We start from the raw sequence: 15,805 nt of genomic DNA, 5'->3' as shown, positions 1-15,805 counted from the left end.
CACTCTAAAACTCACCCCAAAGAAGATTCACAGTGCCACTCCAAAGCCCACACCAAAGCTAAACATTGAGCTCATGCGGAAACATGAATACGTGGCAAGTTTCCGTGCACGAATGGAGGGCCTTCCCTTCAGAGTTGACGACACTCCTGAAAACACCTGGGCTGAGCTAAGAGCTTCCATGACGGAGGCTGCATCTGAGGTCTTCGGCCTTTGTAGAAGGAAACAACCGGATTGGTTCCTTGCAAGCTCTGCTATTCTGCTCCCGGCCCTAGCTGACAAGCGTGCTGCCCGTCTCAGTGCTCTCCAAGACAGTAATGACTCCACCATTGCTCACTATCGTAAGGCCAGGAATGACGTCAAGCATCTTACACGCCAGGCCTACGAGCAGTACTGGCAGGACCTCAGTGAGAAGGTAGAACGGTGTGAAAGTACTGGGGACATACGCGGCATGTACAGCGGCATCAATGAGGCTCTGGGTCCTAGAGCGAAAAAAACAACATCTTTGCGAGCCACTGATGGCTCCGTTGTCAACGACCTCCCAGGCCAGCTTGGTCGATGGGTCGAGCACTACAGCTTGCTGTATGGCACTCCTTTGGACGCCAACTTGAACGCTGTTTCTGCTGCTGTACCACAACTACCTGTCCTCAACGAGCTGGATACGGAGATCTCAGCAATGGAAATAGAGCATGCGATTGCAGCTCTGAAGAACAACAAGTCACCGGGCAGCGATGGAATTCCAGCGGAGCTGCTGAAATGTGGTGGGCCAGTGCTGGTCAGGCGGCTTCACTGCCTGTTTCGATGCTGTTGGCAGAACAAATGCATCCCTAGTGAACTCAAGAATGCCAACATTGTCACTCTTTATAAAAATAAGGGCGACAGGCAGGACTGCAACAACTACCGAGGCATTTCGCTCCTTAGCCTTCCGGGAAAATGCCTTGCCCGCGTAATCCTTCAAAGGCTGCAGCGCATTGCTGACCAGGTGCTGCCGGAGAGTCAGTGCGGCTTCCGTGCTGGTCGTTCGACCTTGGACATGATTTTCTCGGTACGCCAGCTTCGGGAAAAGTGTGCAGAACAGCAACGCCCATTGTACATGGTGTTTGTCGATCTGACTAAGGCTTTCGATTATGTGAGTCGCTCTGGTCTCTTCCATGTTCTGCAGCGACTCGGTTGTCCGGCAACTCTTTTGGCAATACTCCAAGGCTTCCATGATGGGATGCGGGCAACCGTACAGTTCAACGGTGCCCGCTCAAATGAGTTTGATGTCTGCTGTGGAGTAAAGCAGGGGTGTGTCCTCGCTCCCACCTTGTTTGGCATCTATTTCTCGGCTGTGCTGCGACGGGCGTTTCCTGATCCGGTTGGGGTTCTGCTGCACACTAGGTATGATGGCAACTTCTTCAGCTTGACTCGTCTGAGGGCCAGAACCAGGGTGAAATGCGTCCTTGTGCGCGAGTTGCTTTACGCAGATGACGCTGCCTTCGTGGCTCACACTGAACAAGAAATTCAGGAGATGTGCAATTCTTTTGCTGCTGCCTGCACAGAGTTCGGACTTACCATAAGCCTCAAGAAGACAGTGGTGATGGCTCAGAACGTTCCTGCTTCCCCTCACGTCACCATCAATGGCACAGTGCTGTCGGCTATCGAGAAATTCATCTACCTCGGCTCAACCTTGACAGCAAACAACACCCTTGATGCTGAACTGAATACCAGGATCGGTCATGCCTCAACAACCTTTGGGCGGCTTCAGTCTCGCGTCTGGAACAACAGCCACCTTTCTCTCAAAATAAAGGTGCGCGTATATGAGTCCTGTGTGCTCTCCGTTCTGCTATATGGAAGCGAAACGTGGCCTACATACCAGCGGCAGGAGCACAAGCTTAATGCTTTTCACTTCCGTTGCATACGACAGATCCTTGGCCTGTCATGGCAGGATCGGGTCCCGAACACCACCGTGTTGAAGCTCACTAACAGCAGTGACATGTACACCATGTTCCGGAGGAGGCGACTCAGATGGATCGGCCATGTACGTCGTATGCCAGATGAACGTCTCCCAAAGTCCATCTTCCATGGGGAGTTAGCTGTGGGACACCGCCCTCGTGGCCGACCCAAGCTCCGCTTTAAGGATGTCGTCAAGCGGGACATGAATGTCTTTAACATCAACCCTGACCAATGGCATCACCTTGCGGAAGACCGGGCAGCTTGGCGGTCTGCGCTGACAGAAGGCACGACTCTGTCCTGCCATGCTTACACCAGCTTTTGCACAGAAAGACGGCATGCTAGACACCGTTCAGATCGGCGCTTGCGCTGTAAAAGGCCTTGATGATGATCTGTATTGATATTTTATTTCAAAATGAGTTGTCACGAATGAGTAAAATCTTATAGGTTGTGGCTTATTATTTGTGTGTTTTGTTAAACTAGTAACATTGTTGACTGATTGTTCTGTGTTGTTTTTATACTTTGATAATAAGGTCAAGATGACACTTTATAAATGAAGTAAAGCAATTACCAAAAACAAAAACACATCCATATGTGAGCTGATTACTGATATCACTTCTCTTTCACATAATTTAGCCGTAATTAAGTTTAATGGTTTGATAATGTGTGTGTGTGTGTGTGTGTGCGTGCGTGTGTGCGTGCGTGCGTGCGTGCGTGCGTGCGTGCGTGCGTGTGTGTGTGTGTGTGTGTCTCGCTGATCTAAAGCATGATAATAATGACTAAAGTATGAAAAGAGATGTTTATGAGATCCATGACAAAAGAGTCTTTTATGTTCTAATCAGCATTGCTCTGATCCCTCCAGGTGTTTGGGTTGATGATGAAGGTGTTTATGTTTGCGAGGCCAAAAACCAGTTTGGATTCATCAAGGCACTAGCCAGAGTCACTGTTACTGGCTTAGGTATGGAAATGTACTGTTCTCCTGATCAATATCAAAAATATTGTGACCATAAAGTCTCACTGTAATTATCTGTCCTGTTTACAGAACCACCATTATTAGTTCAAGGTGCACCAGCTGTCACAGCGATGACCGGTCAGCCTTTGAACCTTCCCTGTATATTATTAGATGGAATTCCTCTTCCTGAGAGAGTCTGGATGCACAATGGAAAACAAGTGAGTTACGAGAGACGCTTCTTAGGTGCGAAATTGAAATTACCGGAAAATGTATGCGTTGTGTTCATGCTTATGTTTTTATTGTATGATCATCCTGTCTCTAGGTGCGTGTTGGTGGAAGAGTCTTTCTAAGGAGTGACGGCAGTCTACATGTGGACAGAACTGTACCTGATGATGCGGGGACATACGTGTGCACTGCTATCAATGTAGCAGGTTCAGCCAATATAACCGTCACAGTGGAAGTTCAATGTTAGTGGGCAGGACATTTTTACAATTAAGTATAATTGATTTTCATTTGTTTTCACTGTCCAAATTTAGTGAACTGCGTGGCGATAACAAGGCAGTAATGAAATAACAGAGAAAGAACGATGCACAGCTTTATGCAGTAATGTGCAACAATACATCAGTTTCAAATAATCCCAAGTGATTTGTAGTTTAAGTTCTTAATGCTTAGATACTTTAATGAATAATAATATTTACAAGTGAACAAAAAAATTACTTTTTTTTTTGTTTTTTTTTTGTTTTTGCTTTTTTTTAACTTTTCATAACAAAAAACAGTTGATAACTGCTTATAATGGGACAAATGGTTGTCTTATTACATGTGTCAGAAACGAGTCGCCAATCTGTAATTCTTAAGAACACTGAAGGTGCAAAAGCATACTTCAGAAATACACAATTGAAAACCTAGTTAATAATTAATATTATTGAAATAATAATCATAAAGATTTGAATCAGACAGATGCTAAATTGATTAAAGGGAATTGTTTAAAATATATGTTGAAAGAAAGAAAGACAGAAAGAAAGAAAGAAAGAAAGAAAGAAAGAAAGAAAGAAAGAAAGAAAGAAAGAAAGAAGAAAGAAAGAAATAAATACAAATGATGGCATACCAAACATATGCTAAAATCAGCAAATTTTATCAGCAGTTTTGTCTGTTTACCAGTAATATATATATATATATATATATATATATATATATATATATATATATATATATATATATATATATATATATAACATTTACATTTACAAATTTATGTGTAACATAATATACTTGTTTTCAGAAAATAAATAGTTTTTTTTATTATTATTTTTTTTATTATTTTCTTTTCCCACTAGCAGGTTTTAAGCATAAACGTAAAAACGTTATTGAGGTTTATACTTAATACAATTAAGAATGTATTCTCTGAAGACAAATTATTTTAAATATGTTTATTGAAAAACATACAAATATACTGATTAATAGAAGAGTTCAGATGAATATACATACATTTACAGCTTTATATATTCTATTTATTTATGGCTAAACAAGTCCCATCTTAAGCATGTTTTTAGTTTTTACAGGAAAACAAAAACACATATACATTTTTTTATTTTTTTTTGCATTATAGTAACTCATGCGGTCCCTAATGAAGATGAAATACGTGCTAATATTAGACTTTCATATTTAGAAGCGATAAGTTGGATTCCTTGTGAAGTATCTTTGGCAAAGTTCTAATTGTGAACCGCTGGTTGTTAAGGCCTTGTGAACAGCTGCTATTCTGACCTACTTTTCCAGCCCCTCCTGATATCAAGGCTGGTCCCCTGCACTACACAGCCAACGAGGGCACACCCATCTCCCTGTCCTGTGAACCAAGTGGGATCCCCAAACCCACCATCGTCTGGTCCAAGGTACATCACCCGGATCACTTTACTGTGGTCCCTTTTTTCAGTACTAGTGCTTCTGGCTGTGTCACCATCACAGCCGTGACAGATAGTAACTGATTGCATTGTGTGAAACAGTTAGCTGGAATAATTTAGCCTAATGGAAGCAGGAGATGTGCTGATGCAGCCCATTCGTCCTTCATGCTTTGCTTTCCCGATTGCCTTTCAAATGGATGTAAGCTTACGTCCGCCTGCCCCTGTCGTGGGAAGTTAAGTTTTCCACCGCTGTTTCACAGCACGATAGATTGGGAGTGTATTGTCCGCAGTATCCACTGTAGGCATGTAAATTGCTATTCTGGTCACATGAAAGAAGGTCTGCTAAAGCCATCTTGTTTCAGAGCAAAAAGGGGATGGGGGATATGCAAGAGGAATGCCTGATTCCTGGTAACCTGAGAAACCCCTTCAAGGTTTTGGACCGGATGTGCATTCCAATTTTCCCTTCAGACCAGCATGCTTGTTTCGAGGTGTTCAGGTTATCTGCCATATCCTTCTCTCCCCAGGGTCGAGATCCCTCAAACAGGCCTATATCAGCACCTCTTGAGGCAGCTGATGGGAGTCTGTACATCCCCAGTCCCAGGGCAGAAGATGCAGGAGTCTATGTCTGCACCGCCACCAGTGCAGTGGGCTACACCAGCAGAGAAATGCATCTGAGTGTTAACAGTTAGGAATCTCATAAATATAAGTCGTTTTTGATGATTTACTCAAAAACAAATGGCTTTTTAAGAATTTTCTAACTGAGTCTCTCATTTCGATAGGCAAACCACGAATTGTTGGTGTTGATGGGTCACAGGTGATGGTTAAAATGACAGCTGAGGTTGGATCAGAAGTCATCCTTCCATGTGAGGTTCATGGAAGTCCTACACCTCTGGTGACTTGGAGCAGAAATGGGCAGCCCATACCTCCTGTCACGGCCTGGTAAGATCATAACCAATCCTGTCACACACCATATTCATTACATTAATTGACAAAGGTAATTATAACATACACTATCATACAAAAATATGTCTTGAGCACCATATCAGCATATTGAAGGATCGTGTGACACTCTAGACTGGAGTAATGGCTGCTGAAAATTCAACTTTACCATTAAAGGAACAAATCACATTATTTTTAATTGTAATAATATTTCACAATATTACTGTTTATACCTTATTTTTGATCAAATAATGCATCCTTGGTGAGTAAAAGAGACCTGTTTAAAAACATTTAATAATATTAAAGACCCCAAACTTGTGAACTGTAGTGTATTTTTTCCACATTTTCTCTTTTAACCCATCTATTGTACCGAAATACTAAGCTCACTTGTCATATTTGACCCATATTGAAAAGAGTTAAAAAGTTTAATTGATGTGTCCAAACATTCACCCTAAATAGTTCATCAAAACAATTTAATTCTGACATGATTTATTCTCCCTCCTTTCAAACCTGTATGACTTTCTTATTACTTTGTCTTATTACTTTTTTGTCCATACAATGAAAGTATTTAAAGGAATAGTTCACCCAAAAATTAAAATTCTGTCATCATTTACTCAAATTATTACCCAAAGTGTGTAATAGTCAAAAACATACTTAGGTACAAAATTGTGAAAGGAAATGTTAAACAATTCTGACACAGTTTGGACAAAAGCTACCTGCTTTTCCGGTTTGATTTAATATTTTATTTAAAGACTCACAAAAAAAAAAAAAATACTTAACATGCTGAAAGGCTAAAGGCCAAATTTGATGGAAGTGCTCCTTACAGGGGACATATCATGCTTTTAAATCGTTCCTTTTTACATACAAATCATACATTTGTGGTCTATATAAAGCGGAACTGCAATGCTTGGGTCTGAATTCCTCATTATTATAGCTCCACAGGCCCCTTTTCTACCCCTTTTCTGATGTACGTCTGAGAGCAACTCGTTTTGGTGCGGTCTTTAGACTTGGTAACACTGGGAAACGTGCCCAACATCGGAAGGAAGGGACGCTGCGGAAGCCCAACCAACCCCGAAAAAAAGGGGGGGGAAATACGCATATGAACTGGGCGGAGGACCGGGCAGTATAACATATGGAATATCACTGGGGTGGCTCCAGCCAAAAAAAGGATGAGACAACACCGATTTACAGTGACGGCAGGACTCTGCCAAGGGAAAGACACGGGCTCACCTTGGGGAGCCGTATCGTGGAAGAATACACATATGGGGTCGCCGTAGGGACCGCAACATATGGACCCAGCCTAACACGGGTTCCACACTGCATACGAGTGGTAGGCGTAACACCGGACGTTCCGCCACGTCCGACGTTGGAGGGGTGCGGAGGAGCTCAACAGGTTCCGGATAAGGGAATTCAACTGGAGCAAAATGGCGCACGTATCCGGTCCGTAGGAGGGGAATGGCGCAGCAAGCCGACACTGAACCGGGACTCACGGTGTTACTGGCTTCTATGAGAAGAGAGCACACGGGAAGCAACCGGTTCGACACGTAGGCTATAGAATCTAGCAAACGTATTAGGTGTTGCCCAGCCCGCAGCTCTACAGACATCTGTCAGCGAGGCACCCTGCGCCATTGCCCAAGAAGCGGCAACACTCCTTGTGGAGTGAGCTCGCAGTCCGGGGTGACAGGGTTCACCTTGGGACTCATACGCCAAGATGGTGGCATCCACTATCCAGTGGGCCAACCTCTGCTTGGAGACAGCCTTTCCCTTCCGCTGATCTCCGTAACAGACGAAGAGCTGCTCTGAGGTCCTAAAGCTTTGCGTTCTGTCCACGTATAAGCGCAGAGCACGAACGGGGCAGAGAAAAGCCAGGGCTGGGTCTGCCTCCTCCGGGGGCAGCGCTTGCAGGTTCACCACCTGGTCCCGAAAGGGGGTGGTAGAACCTTGGGCACATATCCAGGCCGGCGTATCAGGATAACGTGAGAGTTAGCCGGCCCGAATTCCAGGCACTATTCGCTGACCGAAAATGCTTGCAGGTCCCCTACCCTCTTGATGGAGGCCAAAGCAAGCAGGAGAACTGTCTTTGGGACAGAATTTTTAACTCTGCTACTAGCAAAGGCTCGAAGGGCGGTCTCTGCAGTGCGGTTAGCACCAGAGATAAGTGCCAAGAGGGTATAGAGGGGGGGCGAGGCGGATTCAATCTCCTCGCTCCCCTCAGGAACCTGATGATCAGATCATGCCTCCCCAGGGATTTCCCGTCTACTGCATCGTGATGTGCGGCAATAGCGGCAACATACACTTTGAGGGTGGAGGGGGACAGCCGACGCTCCAAAGCCTCTTGCAGGAAAGAAAGCACGGAAATGATCGAACACCTTCGGGGGTCTTCTCTGTGAGAAGCACACCACTCAACGAACAGGTTCCACTTCAGGGAGTAAGCAAGCCTCTTAGAGGGAGCTCTCGCTGAAGTGATGGTATCTACGACTGCCTGTGGTAGATTACCTAGAACATCCGCGTCCCGTCCAGGGACCACACTTGGAGTCTCCAACAGTCTGGACGCGGGTGCCATATGGTGCCCCGTCCCTGAGAGAGTAGGTCCTCTCTCAGAGGAATGGGCCAGGGAGGAGCTGTCGAGAGGAGAAAAAGTTCGGGGAACCAGGTTCGGTTGGGCCAATAAGGGGCAACTAGCAAAACCTGCTCCTCTTCCTCCCTGATTTTGCACAGAAGTTGTGCCATCAGGCTCACTGGGGGAAACGCATACTTGCGGAGGCCCCGGGGCCAGCTGTAAGCCAGTGCATCCGTGCCGAGGGTCCCCTCGGTGCGGGAATAAAACAACTGGCAATGGGACGAGTCCCGAGAGGCAAACAGATCTATCTGTGCGGCCCCGAAGTGGTCCCATATCAGCTGGACCGCCTGGGGATGGAGTCGCCATTCCCCGGAGGCCACAATCTGTCGGAGGCCACAATTCTGACTCCATAGGAGGAGGTGGCGGGTGAAATTTGTGACATGCGACGGGAACGTAGACCACCTTGGCGGTTGATGTACGCAACGGTCGCCGTGTTGTCCGTACGGACCAGTACATGCTTGCCGAGCAGCGTCGTCTTGAGGCGTCTCAAAGCAAGGAGCACTGCTAACAACTCGAGGCAGTTGATGTGCCAATGCAGGTGGGACCCCGTCCAGGTGCCAGCTACTGCATGCCCGTTGTACGTGGCCCCCCAGCCGGTGTTGGAGGCGTCTGTGGAAACCACTGCATGCCTGGACACTTGTTCTAGGGACACACCGGTCCAGAGAAACGAAAGGTCCGACCACGGGCTGAGGGTTTGGAGGCAGGCTGGGGTTATTTTTCAAACGGAGCATGCCTCTCTGCCACGCCCACCACGGGACTCGGTCGCGAAGCCAGTGCTGGAGTGGTCTCATATGAAGCAGGCCGAGCGGCGTAACTGCGGCTGCGGCTGCCATATGCCCCAGGAGCCTCTGAAATTGTTTCAGAAAAACCACTGTACTGCTCTTGATAAGATTCAGGCAGTTCAGCACCGACCGGGCGCGATTCTCTGTGAGGCGCGCCGTGTGTTGGACCGATTCCAGTTCCAAACCGAGAAGAGAGATCCTCTGAATGGGGGCGAGTTTGCTCTTCTCCCAGTTGACCTGAAGACCCAACTGGCTGATGTGCTGGAGCATCAAATCCCTGTGTTCGCATAACTGCTCCCGAGACTGCGCTAGTATGAGCCAGTCGTCGAGATGGTTGAGAATGCGAATGCCACGCTCTCTCATGGGAGCGAGGGCTGCCTCCGCGAGCTTCGTAAAGACACGGGGTGACAGGGCCACCCCGAAGGGTAGGACTTTGTACTGATACGCCTGACCCTCGAACGCGAAACGCAGGAATGGCCTGTGTCACGGCAGGATGGAGACATGAAAGTACGCGTCCTTCAGGTCTATCGCTGCAAACCAATCTTGGGGACGGACACATTGGAAGATGCGTTTCTGCGTTAGCATTCTGAACGGGAGCTTTTGGAGGGCCCGGTTCAGGACTCGCAGGTCCAAGATTGGTCGTAACCCACCACCTTTCTTGGGTATAATGAAGTACAGGCTGTAAAAGTCGGCTACAGACACCGGCTCTATCGCGTCCTTCGCCAGCAGGACAGCGATCTCCGCGCGCATGACAGGAGCAGATTTGCTCGACACTGAAGTGTGGCGAATGCCACTGTACCTGGGCGGACTCCGGCGGAACTGAATCGTGTAGCCAAGCCTGATGGTACGGAGGAGCCAGCTGGACGGATTGGAGAGCACTTTCCAGGCCTCGACGAACCGGACCAGGGGGACCAGAGGCACCACAGGCATACCCGGGGTGGGGCAGCGAGGTGGAGGACAGGGACCCGGCTCGGAAGGCCCCTGGGCGGCCCATAGCGGGGTCTGAGTGAGCCGTGCTGCACTTACCTGACTCCACGGGGCAACAGAGGATGGGTGAGAAGGCGGATGACCAGGTCCTCGAACGCATCGTGTTGCCGGCTGGTGAACAAGAGGGGGCTGGGGGGAGCAAGGCTGTTCCACAGGGTCGCAAACCACCAGCCTCGCCCTCTTGGGACCCAGGGACGGAGAAATTCGCTCTTTCGACAATTTGGGTACCACTGGACTCCGGAGAGCCAATGGTGGAACGGTGACCATCTGAAGAGCTAGTCCCCCCATCCCTGGGTGGCCTGTCTAAGGAATGCTTCTGACACTCGCCCCCTGGCTGGGCAGTGACTGAGACAGACCGGGCGGCCTGCCTGCTGCTGGTTCTACGCTGGGGCCTGGGTGAAGGCTGTTGCGGAGACCCCGCGGAACAGGAGGCAGCGGCAGGGGGACGCCCTCGGCGACGAACGGACGGAGGGACTATCACCTGCGGCAGGGTGAAGGCAACAGCGGGCCGCCGGGATAGGGTGTGTCGGGGAGCCTCCGTCCGAGCCTGGGTGGCAGAGAACTGTTGGGCGCAGCTCTTCGCCACGTCGCCGAACAACCCAACCTGGGAAATTGGGGAGTCCAGGAACTGAACCTTGTCCGCATCCGCCATCTCAACCAGGCTGAGCCAACGATGGCGTTCCTGGACCACCAAGGTGGACATCGCTAGACCGACCGCACATGCCGCGACACTCGTACCCCGGAGGGCGAGGTCAACGGCAGTGCGGAGCTCACTCATGAGCGCCCGGTCTAAACTACCCTCGTGCATGTCCCTGAGTGTCTTGGCCTGGTAGACCTGCAACAACGCCAAGGCATGCAAAGAGGAAGCGGCTTGCCCGCAAGCTCTGTAAGCTCTTACCGCCAATCCTGACGCGAACTCACAGGCCCGCGAGGGGAAACAAGGATCCACCATCCAGGATGCAGCGGCCGTTGGACATAAGTGAGTCGCAACAAACCGCTCCACTGGAGGGATAGCCTCATAACCCTTCACCGCTCCTCCGACAAGGGTAGTGAGGGAGGAAGAACTACTTAAGTCGTTTTCAGCAGTAAAAGGTGTCGTCCACGACCAAGTAAGCTCTTCATGCACTTCGGGAAAGAAGGGCACTGGGGCGGCGGGCTTAGAACCAGCACGGCCCGCCCCGAGATACCAATCATCCAACCGAGACTGAACAGGACACAGTGGAGGGTTCCACTCGAGCCCGACAGCCTCGGCGGCCCGTTTCAGCATAGCTGACAATTCTAGATCCGGCTCGGGCAACATTGAACTCCCAGAGGGAGACCACGCAGCCGAGTCGTCATCTCCAGAAGTCAGCTCACCCTCCGATGCTGCAATCGATGTCCTGTCCTCCAGGGGAGCCCCGAGTGAAACCGCTGGCCAACCCATTACAGATGGACCAGCGGACAACACCGGAGGCTCCAATGGCAGCAGTGGAAGGGAGGGGTGAGGAGCCCACAGGGAATGGTTACCGGGTGGGACATCCAACACTACCCTCCGGTCACCCATCCCACACAGCACCCATGCAGGGTGGGGCGTGGTAATGGGGACTCGCTCTCCGCGAACGAAGGCGAGTCTCGCCCTCAACACTGCGACAGTCATGTTCCCACAGTGAAAACATGAGCTGTCCACAAAAGCTGTCTCAGCGTGCTGTAAGCCCAAACACGTGATACAACAATTGTGACCATCAGAGAGAGACAGGGAACGACCGCACCCAGAAACGCACGGGCGGAATGACATCTTGAAAAAGACGCAAACGCACCCGTGTTGCTCTTTTAGGAAGTGAAAAACTCTCACCAGTGCCGGAGCACACAGGGGAATGACCGCAGCAACACTAACACAGGAATGGTGGACCCTGTGTCAGTGAAGCACTCACTTTCTCGCCCTCAACCGACCGTCAGACAAACAAACACAAACAGAAACTTGGTTGCTGTGAGAACAGCAGTTGAGAGCTTGAAGCTCGCGATCACCGCTGCACTCGCGCTGCAAACACCGACACCAGGAGAGACTTCCCAAAGAAGCGCAGACACACTCGCTCGTTGTACAACAACACTCTTCAGATCCAGACATGAAGCTCGGCTTCGAAGCAAAAGGCAAATGTTGCGTGCATCTACTTCCGTATTTATACCCGCGCTGCGGGGCGGAGTGTGAGATGCAGATCTCGCACGCCAATGTGTATTGGCTCGTTCAATAATACTCTAAGACAATAGGCTCCCTGGCGTGATCCCATTTCAGTCGACCGTCGACTATGTCTGACGGTATCGACTGAAAGGGAACTTTTTATTCACACGTTATTAACAAAATGTCAACAACGGAAGACTTGTCCATCAAGCCTTACATGTTCGAGCCAGAGCCGGACCCGGAGCAAGATGAAAATGAAGACGACGAACCTGCAGAACAATGTCTTCATATGGATGTATCGCAATGGTATGTTACTGTATTTACAGTAACTTCTCAATCTCCATCCATGCCCACTACTACAATACTGCATGTTTTACAACAACTATTCAACACTCACAAAACAAAATATAAATTATATTATAAACAATTAAAGAAAAGCACTAAAGTATAATATGCTACGTTTAGAAAAGCATCAGAAAACACAGCAGCTAAATGACCATTGTTATTATGAAACTCAACAACAGTAATACTGCTACAGACGTGTACTCAAAAAAAAAAAAAGACAAAGGTACTGATAAACCATGACCACCGTGTGTTTTAAGAAAGTAAAGTATTTTATTTTTATTAACGTTATTTCCAGCTTACCGAAGTGCTCTGTTCATCGTCTCCAAAGATAGAAGGAATTGACCCCTCAATCAGACGAAAGTTTTATACTTCTGCGTCGAACTCATGCCGTAGCTACGTCATTGGCTGTGCGTAGCGCGCGTACCCTTCGGCGTACCCTGACATGCACCTCTCCAAAAATGTAACAACGCGTCAATTCTACGCGGACGCAAGCGCTGTGATTGGTCTGCTAGAACCCCTCCCTCGGGTTTCACATGCTCCCTCTGCATGTGTAATTGCGCGTCAGCGCGGACAACAACGCAAAAGTATAAATGAAAACCAATGCTTCTTGTATAGCGCAGAGGCTCTGGCGTAGGTCCGACGCAGAAGTATAAATCAGCCTGAAGTCTATCTGCAAATCCTTTATACTGGCGGAGGTTGCTGAAGTAGTTATAGTGCTTTGCGCACACAAAAATGACTTTACCCACAGATGTTGGTACATTTCCATGAAAAATAAAACTCAACCAGGCACTTCGAAGAGGTTCTGATGCTGGGAGACGGTGTAATGAAGCGTGTGGGTTACTACATCCAACAACCGAACATTTTGACTTACCCTCTCTTAACTTCTGCATCCTTGAGCTTGGACTACAAAATCGCAGCGAGAAATAAAAATTTACTGTGACGTAATTGACGTAATTTAAAATACTGTGACGTAATTGTTCAAAAACGTCATAGAGAATAGAAAAATCGGAACAGGTTGCAAAATATGACCAAAACAGAATATAAAGATATCAACGAAGCACCTGAAGAGACTAATTTCAACTTTTCAGTACTTATAAAGACTCCAAATATACAACAAAATGCATTTACAGGCTAAAAAAGTTGATTTAGCATGATATGTACCCTTTAATTGTGTTAGTTTACTCTTGACAATGTCACAAAAATATACATGTCACAAAGCCAAAAATGATGTGATATTTTTAACCGAAATCATTTGCACAGTATTTACTTTTAGAGCAGTTTTGTTATACTACATAATAAATGGCAAAAATGTGCCCTGATGAGTGATGAAGTTTTCTTGCTGAGAAAAAAAAGGGCCCTGATGAGGTGATGTAGCCATCTATAAAAGGCTTCAGCTGTGTCAAAATTCACCCCAGCTGACTTCTCTTACCTCATTCTAACTCCCCTGGACAAGAACAAGAGCCAGCTAGGCTTCAACAAGAGCCACTGGTGCTCTGTTACAAAGGAGACACATTAGATTTCACCCTGACAGACTGATGCTTTGCATTTATTTGGCTTAACTGAAAACCAATTAATCTGCAGGCATCTTGTCTCAGCATCTCATGTTTGAGAGTGTTGGAGTGTTTTTAATTGTATACATAAGTACAATGATGTAACATAGGAAAGTAAATGGAGATAAGACTATCTTATACTAACTATACTAACAATACAAATTTAGTTTAATCAACAGCATTTGGTTTACAATAATCTGGGTTATATGAGGGCACTCACAATATTACAAACATTAAAGTACTCACTTTTTCAATAGTATAGACATAAGACAAACAGTATGCATGTAAACATAATTTTAGTGAGAAAAACACATACTAACCTTTTCTGTGTAAAGTTATATCTGTCACGGTTATCTGGACTCACTTATCTTTAGTTTCTCTTTCATGGACTTCCAGTTTGTTGTCATCAGTCACATGTTTCCTTGTCTTTGTGTCCCGCCATTTATCTGTTCCCATGGACACTAATCTTTCACCACAGCTACACATCATTTAGTTCTATACCTCTGTGTGTTTTGTTCCTCTGTGTTCAGTCTTTAATTGTCGGTTGTTGTTTGTGTGTGCGTTACACATGCTATGTTTGCTACCGTCTAGTATCTAGTTTAATAAAACCTTGTTTGTTTTATAATCCTGTTGACCATCTTCATCCTCTTCATCTTTGTGACAATATCCAATTTACAACTTTGTTGCCTTGATTACATAAATGTAAACCCTAAAACAATAATTTAAAAGGATAACACGTCAGAGATTAATATTTTGTAAATAAAGTGGATTAAGACATAAACCTGAGGTTAAAATACTAGAGTCACATGGATTACTTCAATGATGTCTTAACTTTTACTTTCTGGGGCTTAAAAGTGGTTGTTGTGTAGGCTGTCAATGAGGGACAGAAAGCTCTCAGATTTCATTAAAAAGATCTTCATTTGTGTTCCGAAGATGAACAGCATTTAAATTTTTGGGTGAACTAACCCCATAAACAGCGTTTCAGCTAAAAAAAACACACAAGTGAGTAAATCTTTATTGTCCTTTCACAGGGCAATTTTGCAGAAACACATAGGATTCAATTCGCAAACATAAAAGACACAATTAGACACAACCCTCTACAATCCGAGTAAATCACTCGCATATGGGACCAAATTTCATGAGGGGGACTAAAAAAGTCTTTAATTAGCCAATGACTAGTAAATTGTATGATTACAATCACCTGTAATTGAGTTAAATAAGTTTACCACAGATATAATTTCATTGCCTGCTGAGCTTTACATGTATGTGTGATGTGTACATTATCAGTATTGGATCTGTGCATTATGTCTTAAAATGACAGCAGCCTAATATTCTACCCAATATGCTGCTGTCTGTGATTTTAATGTTAATCAAACAACAGACTCACTGCAAAACAATCACTTAAAGGTGCTCTAAGTGATGTCACGCTTTTTTTAGGCCAAAACTTTTTTTTTTTTGTCACATACAGCAAACATCTCTTCACTATCCGCTAGCTGCCTGTCCCCTGGACACACTGTAAAAAAAACACGGTCTCTGCAGACACACCAGGCTCCAAAAACGGCAACAAAAACAAACTGGGGTAACCCGCACCACAAAACATAACAAACTGTTCCAGCAATAACCGACAAGAAGGATTTCGGGGGTTAGTGCA

General features: G+C 46.6%; 1 protein-coding gene across 1 annotated transcript in view; it reads left to right on the top strand.

The window, feature by feature from the left end:
- hmcn2 (hemicentin 2) overlaps nt 1–15,805 on the top strand; it is a 149,402-nt gene that overhangs the window by 31,367 nt on the left and 102,230 nt on the right. Inside the window, exons 17-22 of the mRNA XM_077224262.1 lie at nt 2,792–2,887; nt 2,972–3,099; nt 3,204–3,348; nt 4,655–4,767; nt 5,301–5,460; nt 5,556–5,715. Coding sequence (XP_077080377.1) covers nt 2,792–2,887; nt 2,972–3,099; nt 3,204–3,348; nt 4,655–4,767; nt 5,301–5,460; nt 5,556–5,715 — 802 coding nt within the window. The remainder of the gene's footprint in view (nt 1–2,791; nt 2,888–2,971; nt 3,100–3,203; nt 3,349–4,654; nt 4,768–5,300; nt 5,461–5,555; nt 5,716–15,805) is intronic.

The sequence above is a fragment of the Siphateles boraxobius genome, unplaced genomic scaffold, assembly GCF_051911475.1.
Source record: "Siphateles boraxobius isolate OS27281-9 unplaced genomic scaffold, OSU_SipBor_1 9, whole genome shotgun sequence".
Lineage (NCBI taxonomy): Eukaryota > Metazoa > Chordata > Actinopteri > Cypriniformes > Leuciscidae > Siphateles > Siphateles boraxobius.
Note: the sequence above shows the minus strand (reverse complement) of the source record. Positions and strands in the feature narration are given on the sequence as shown.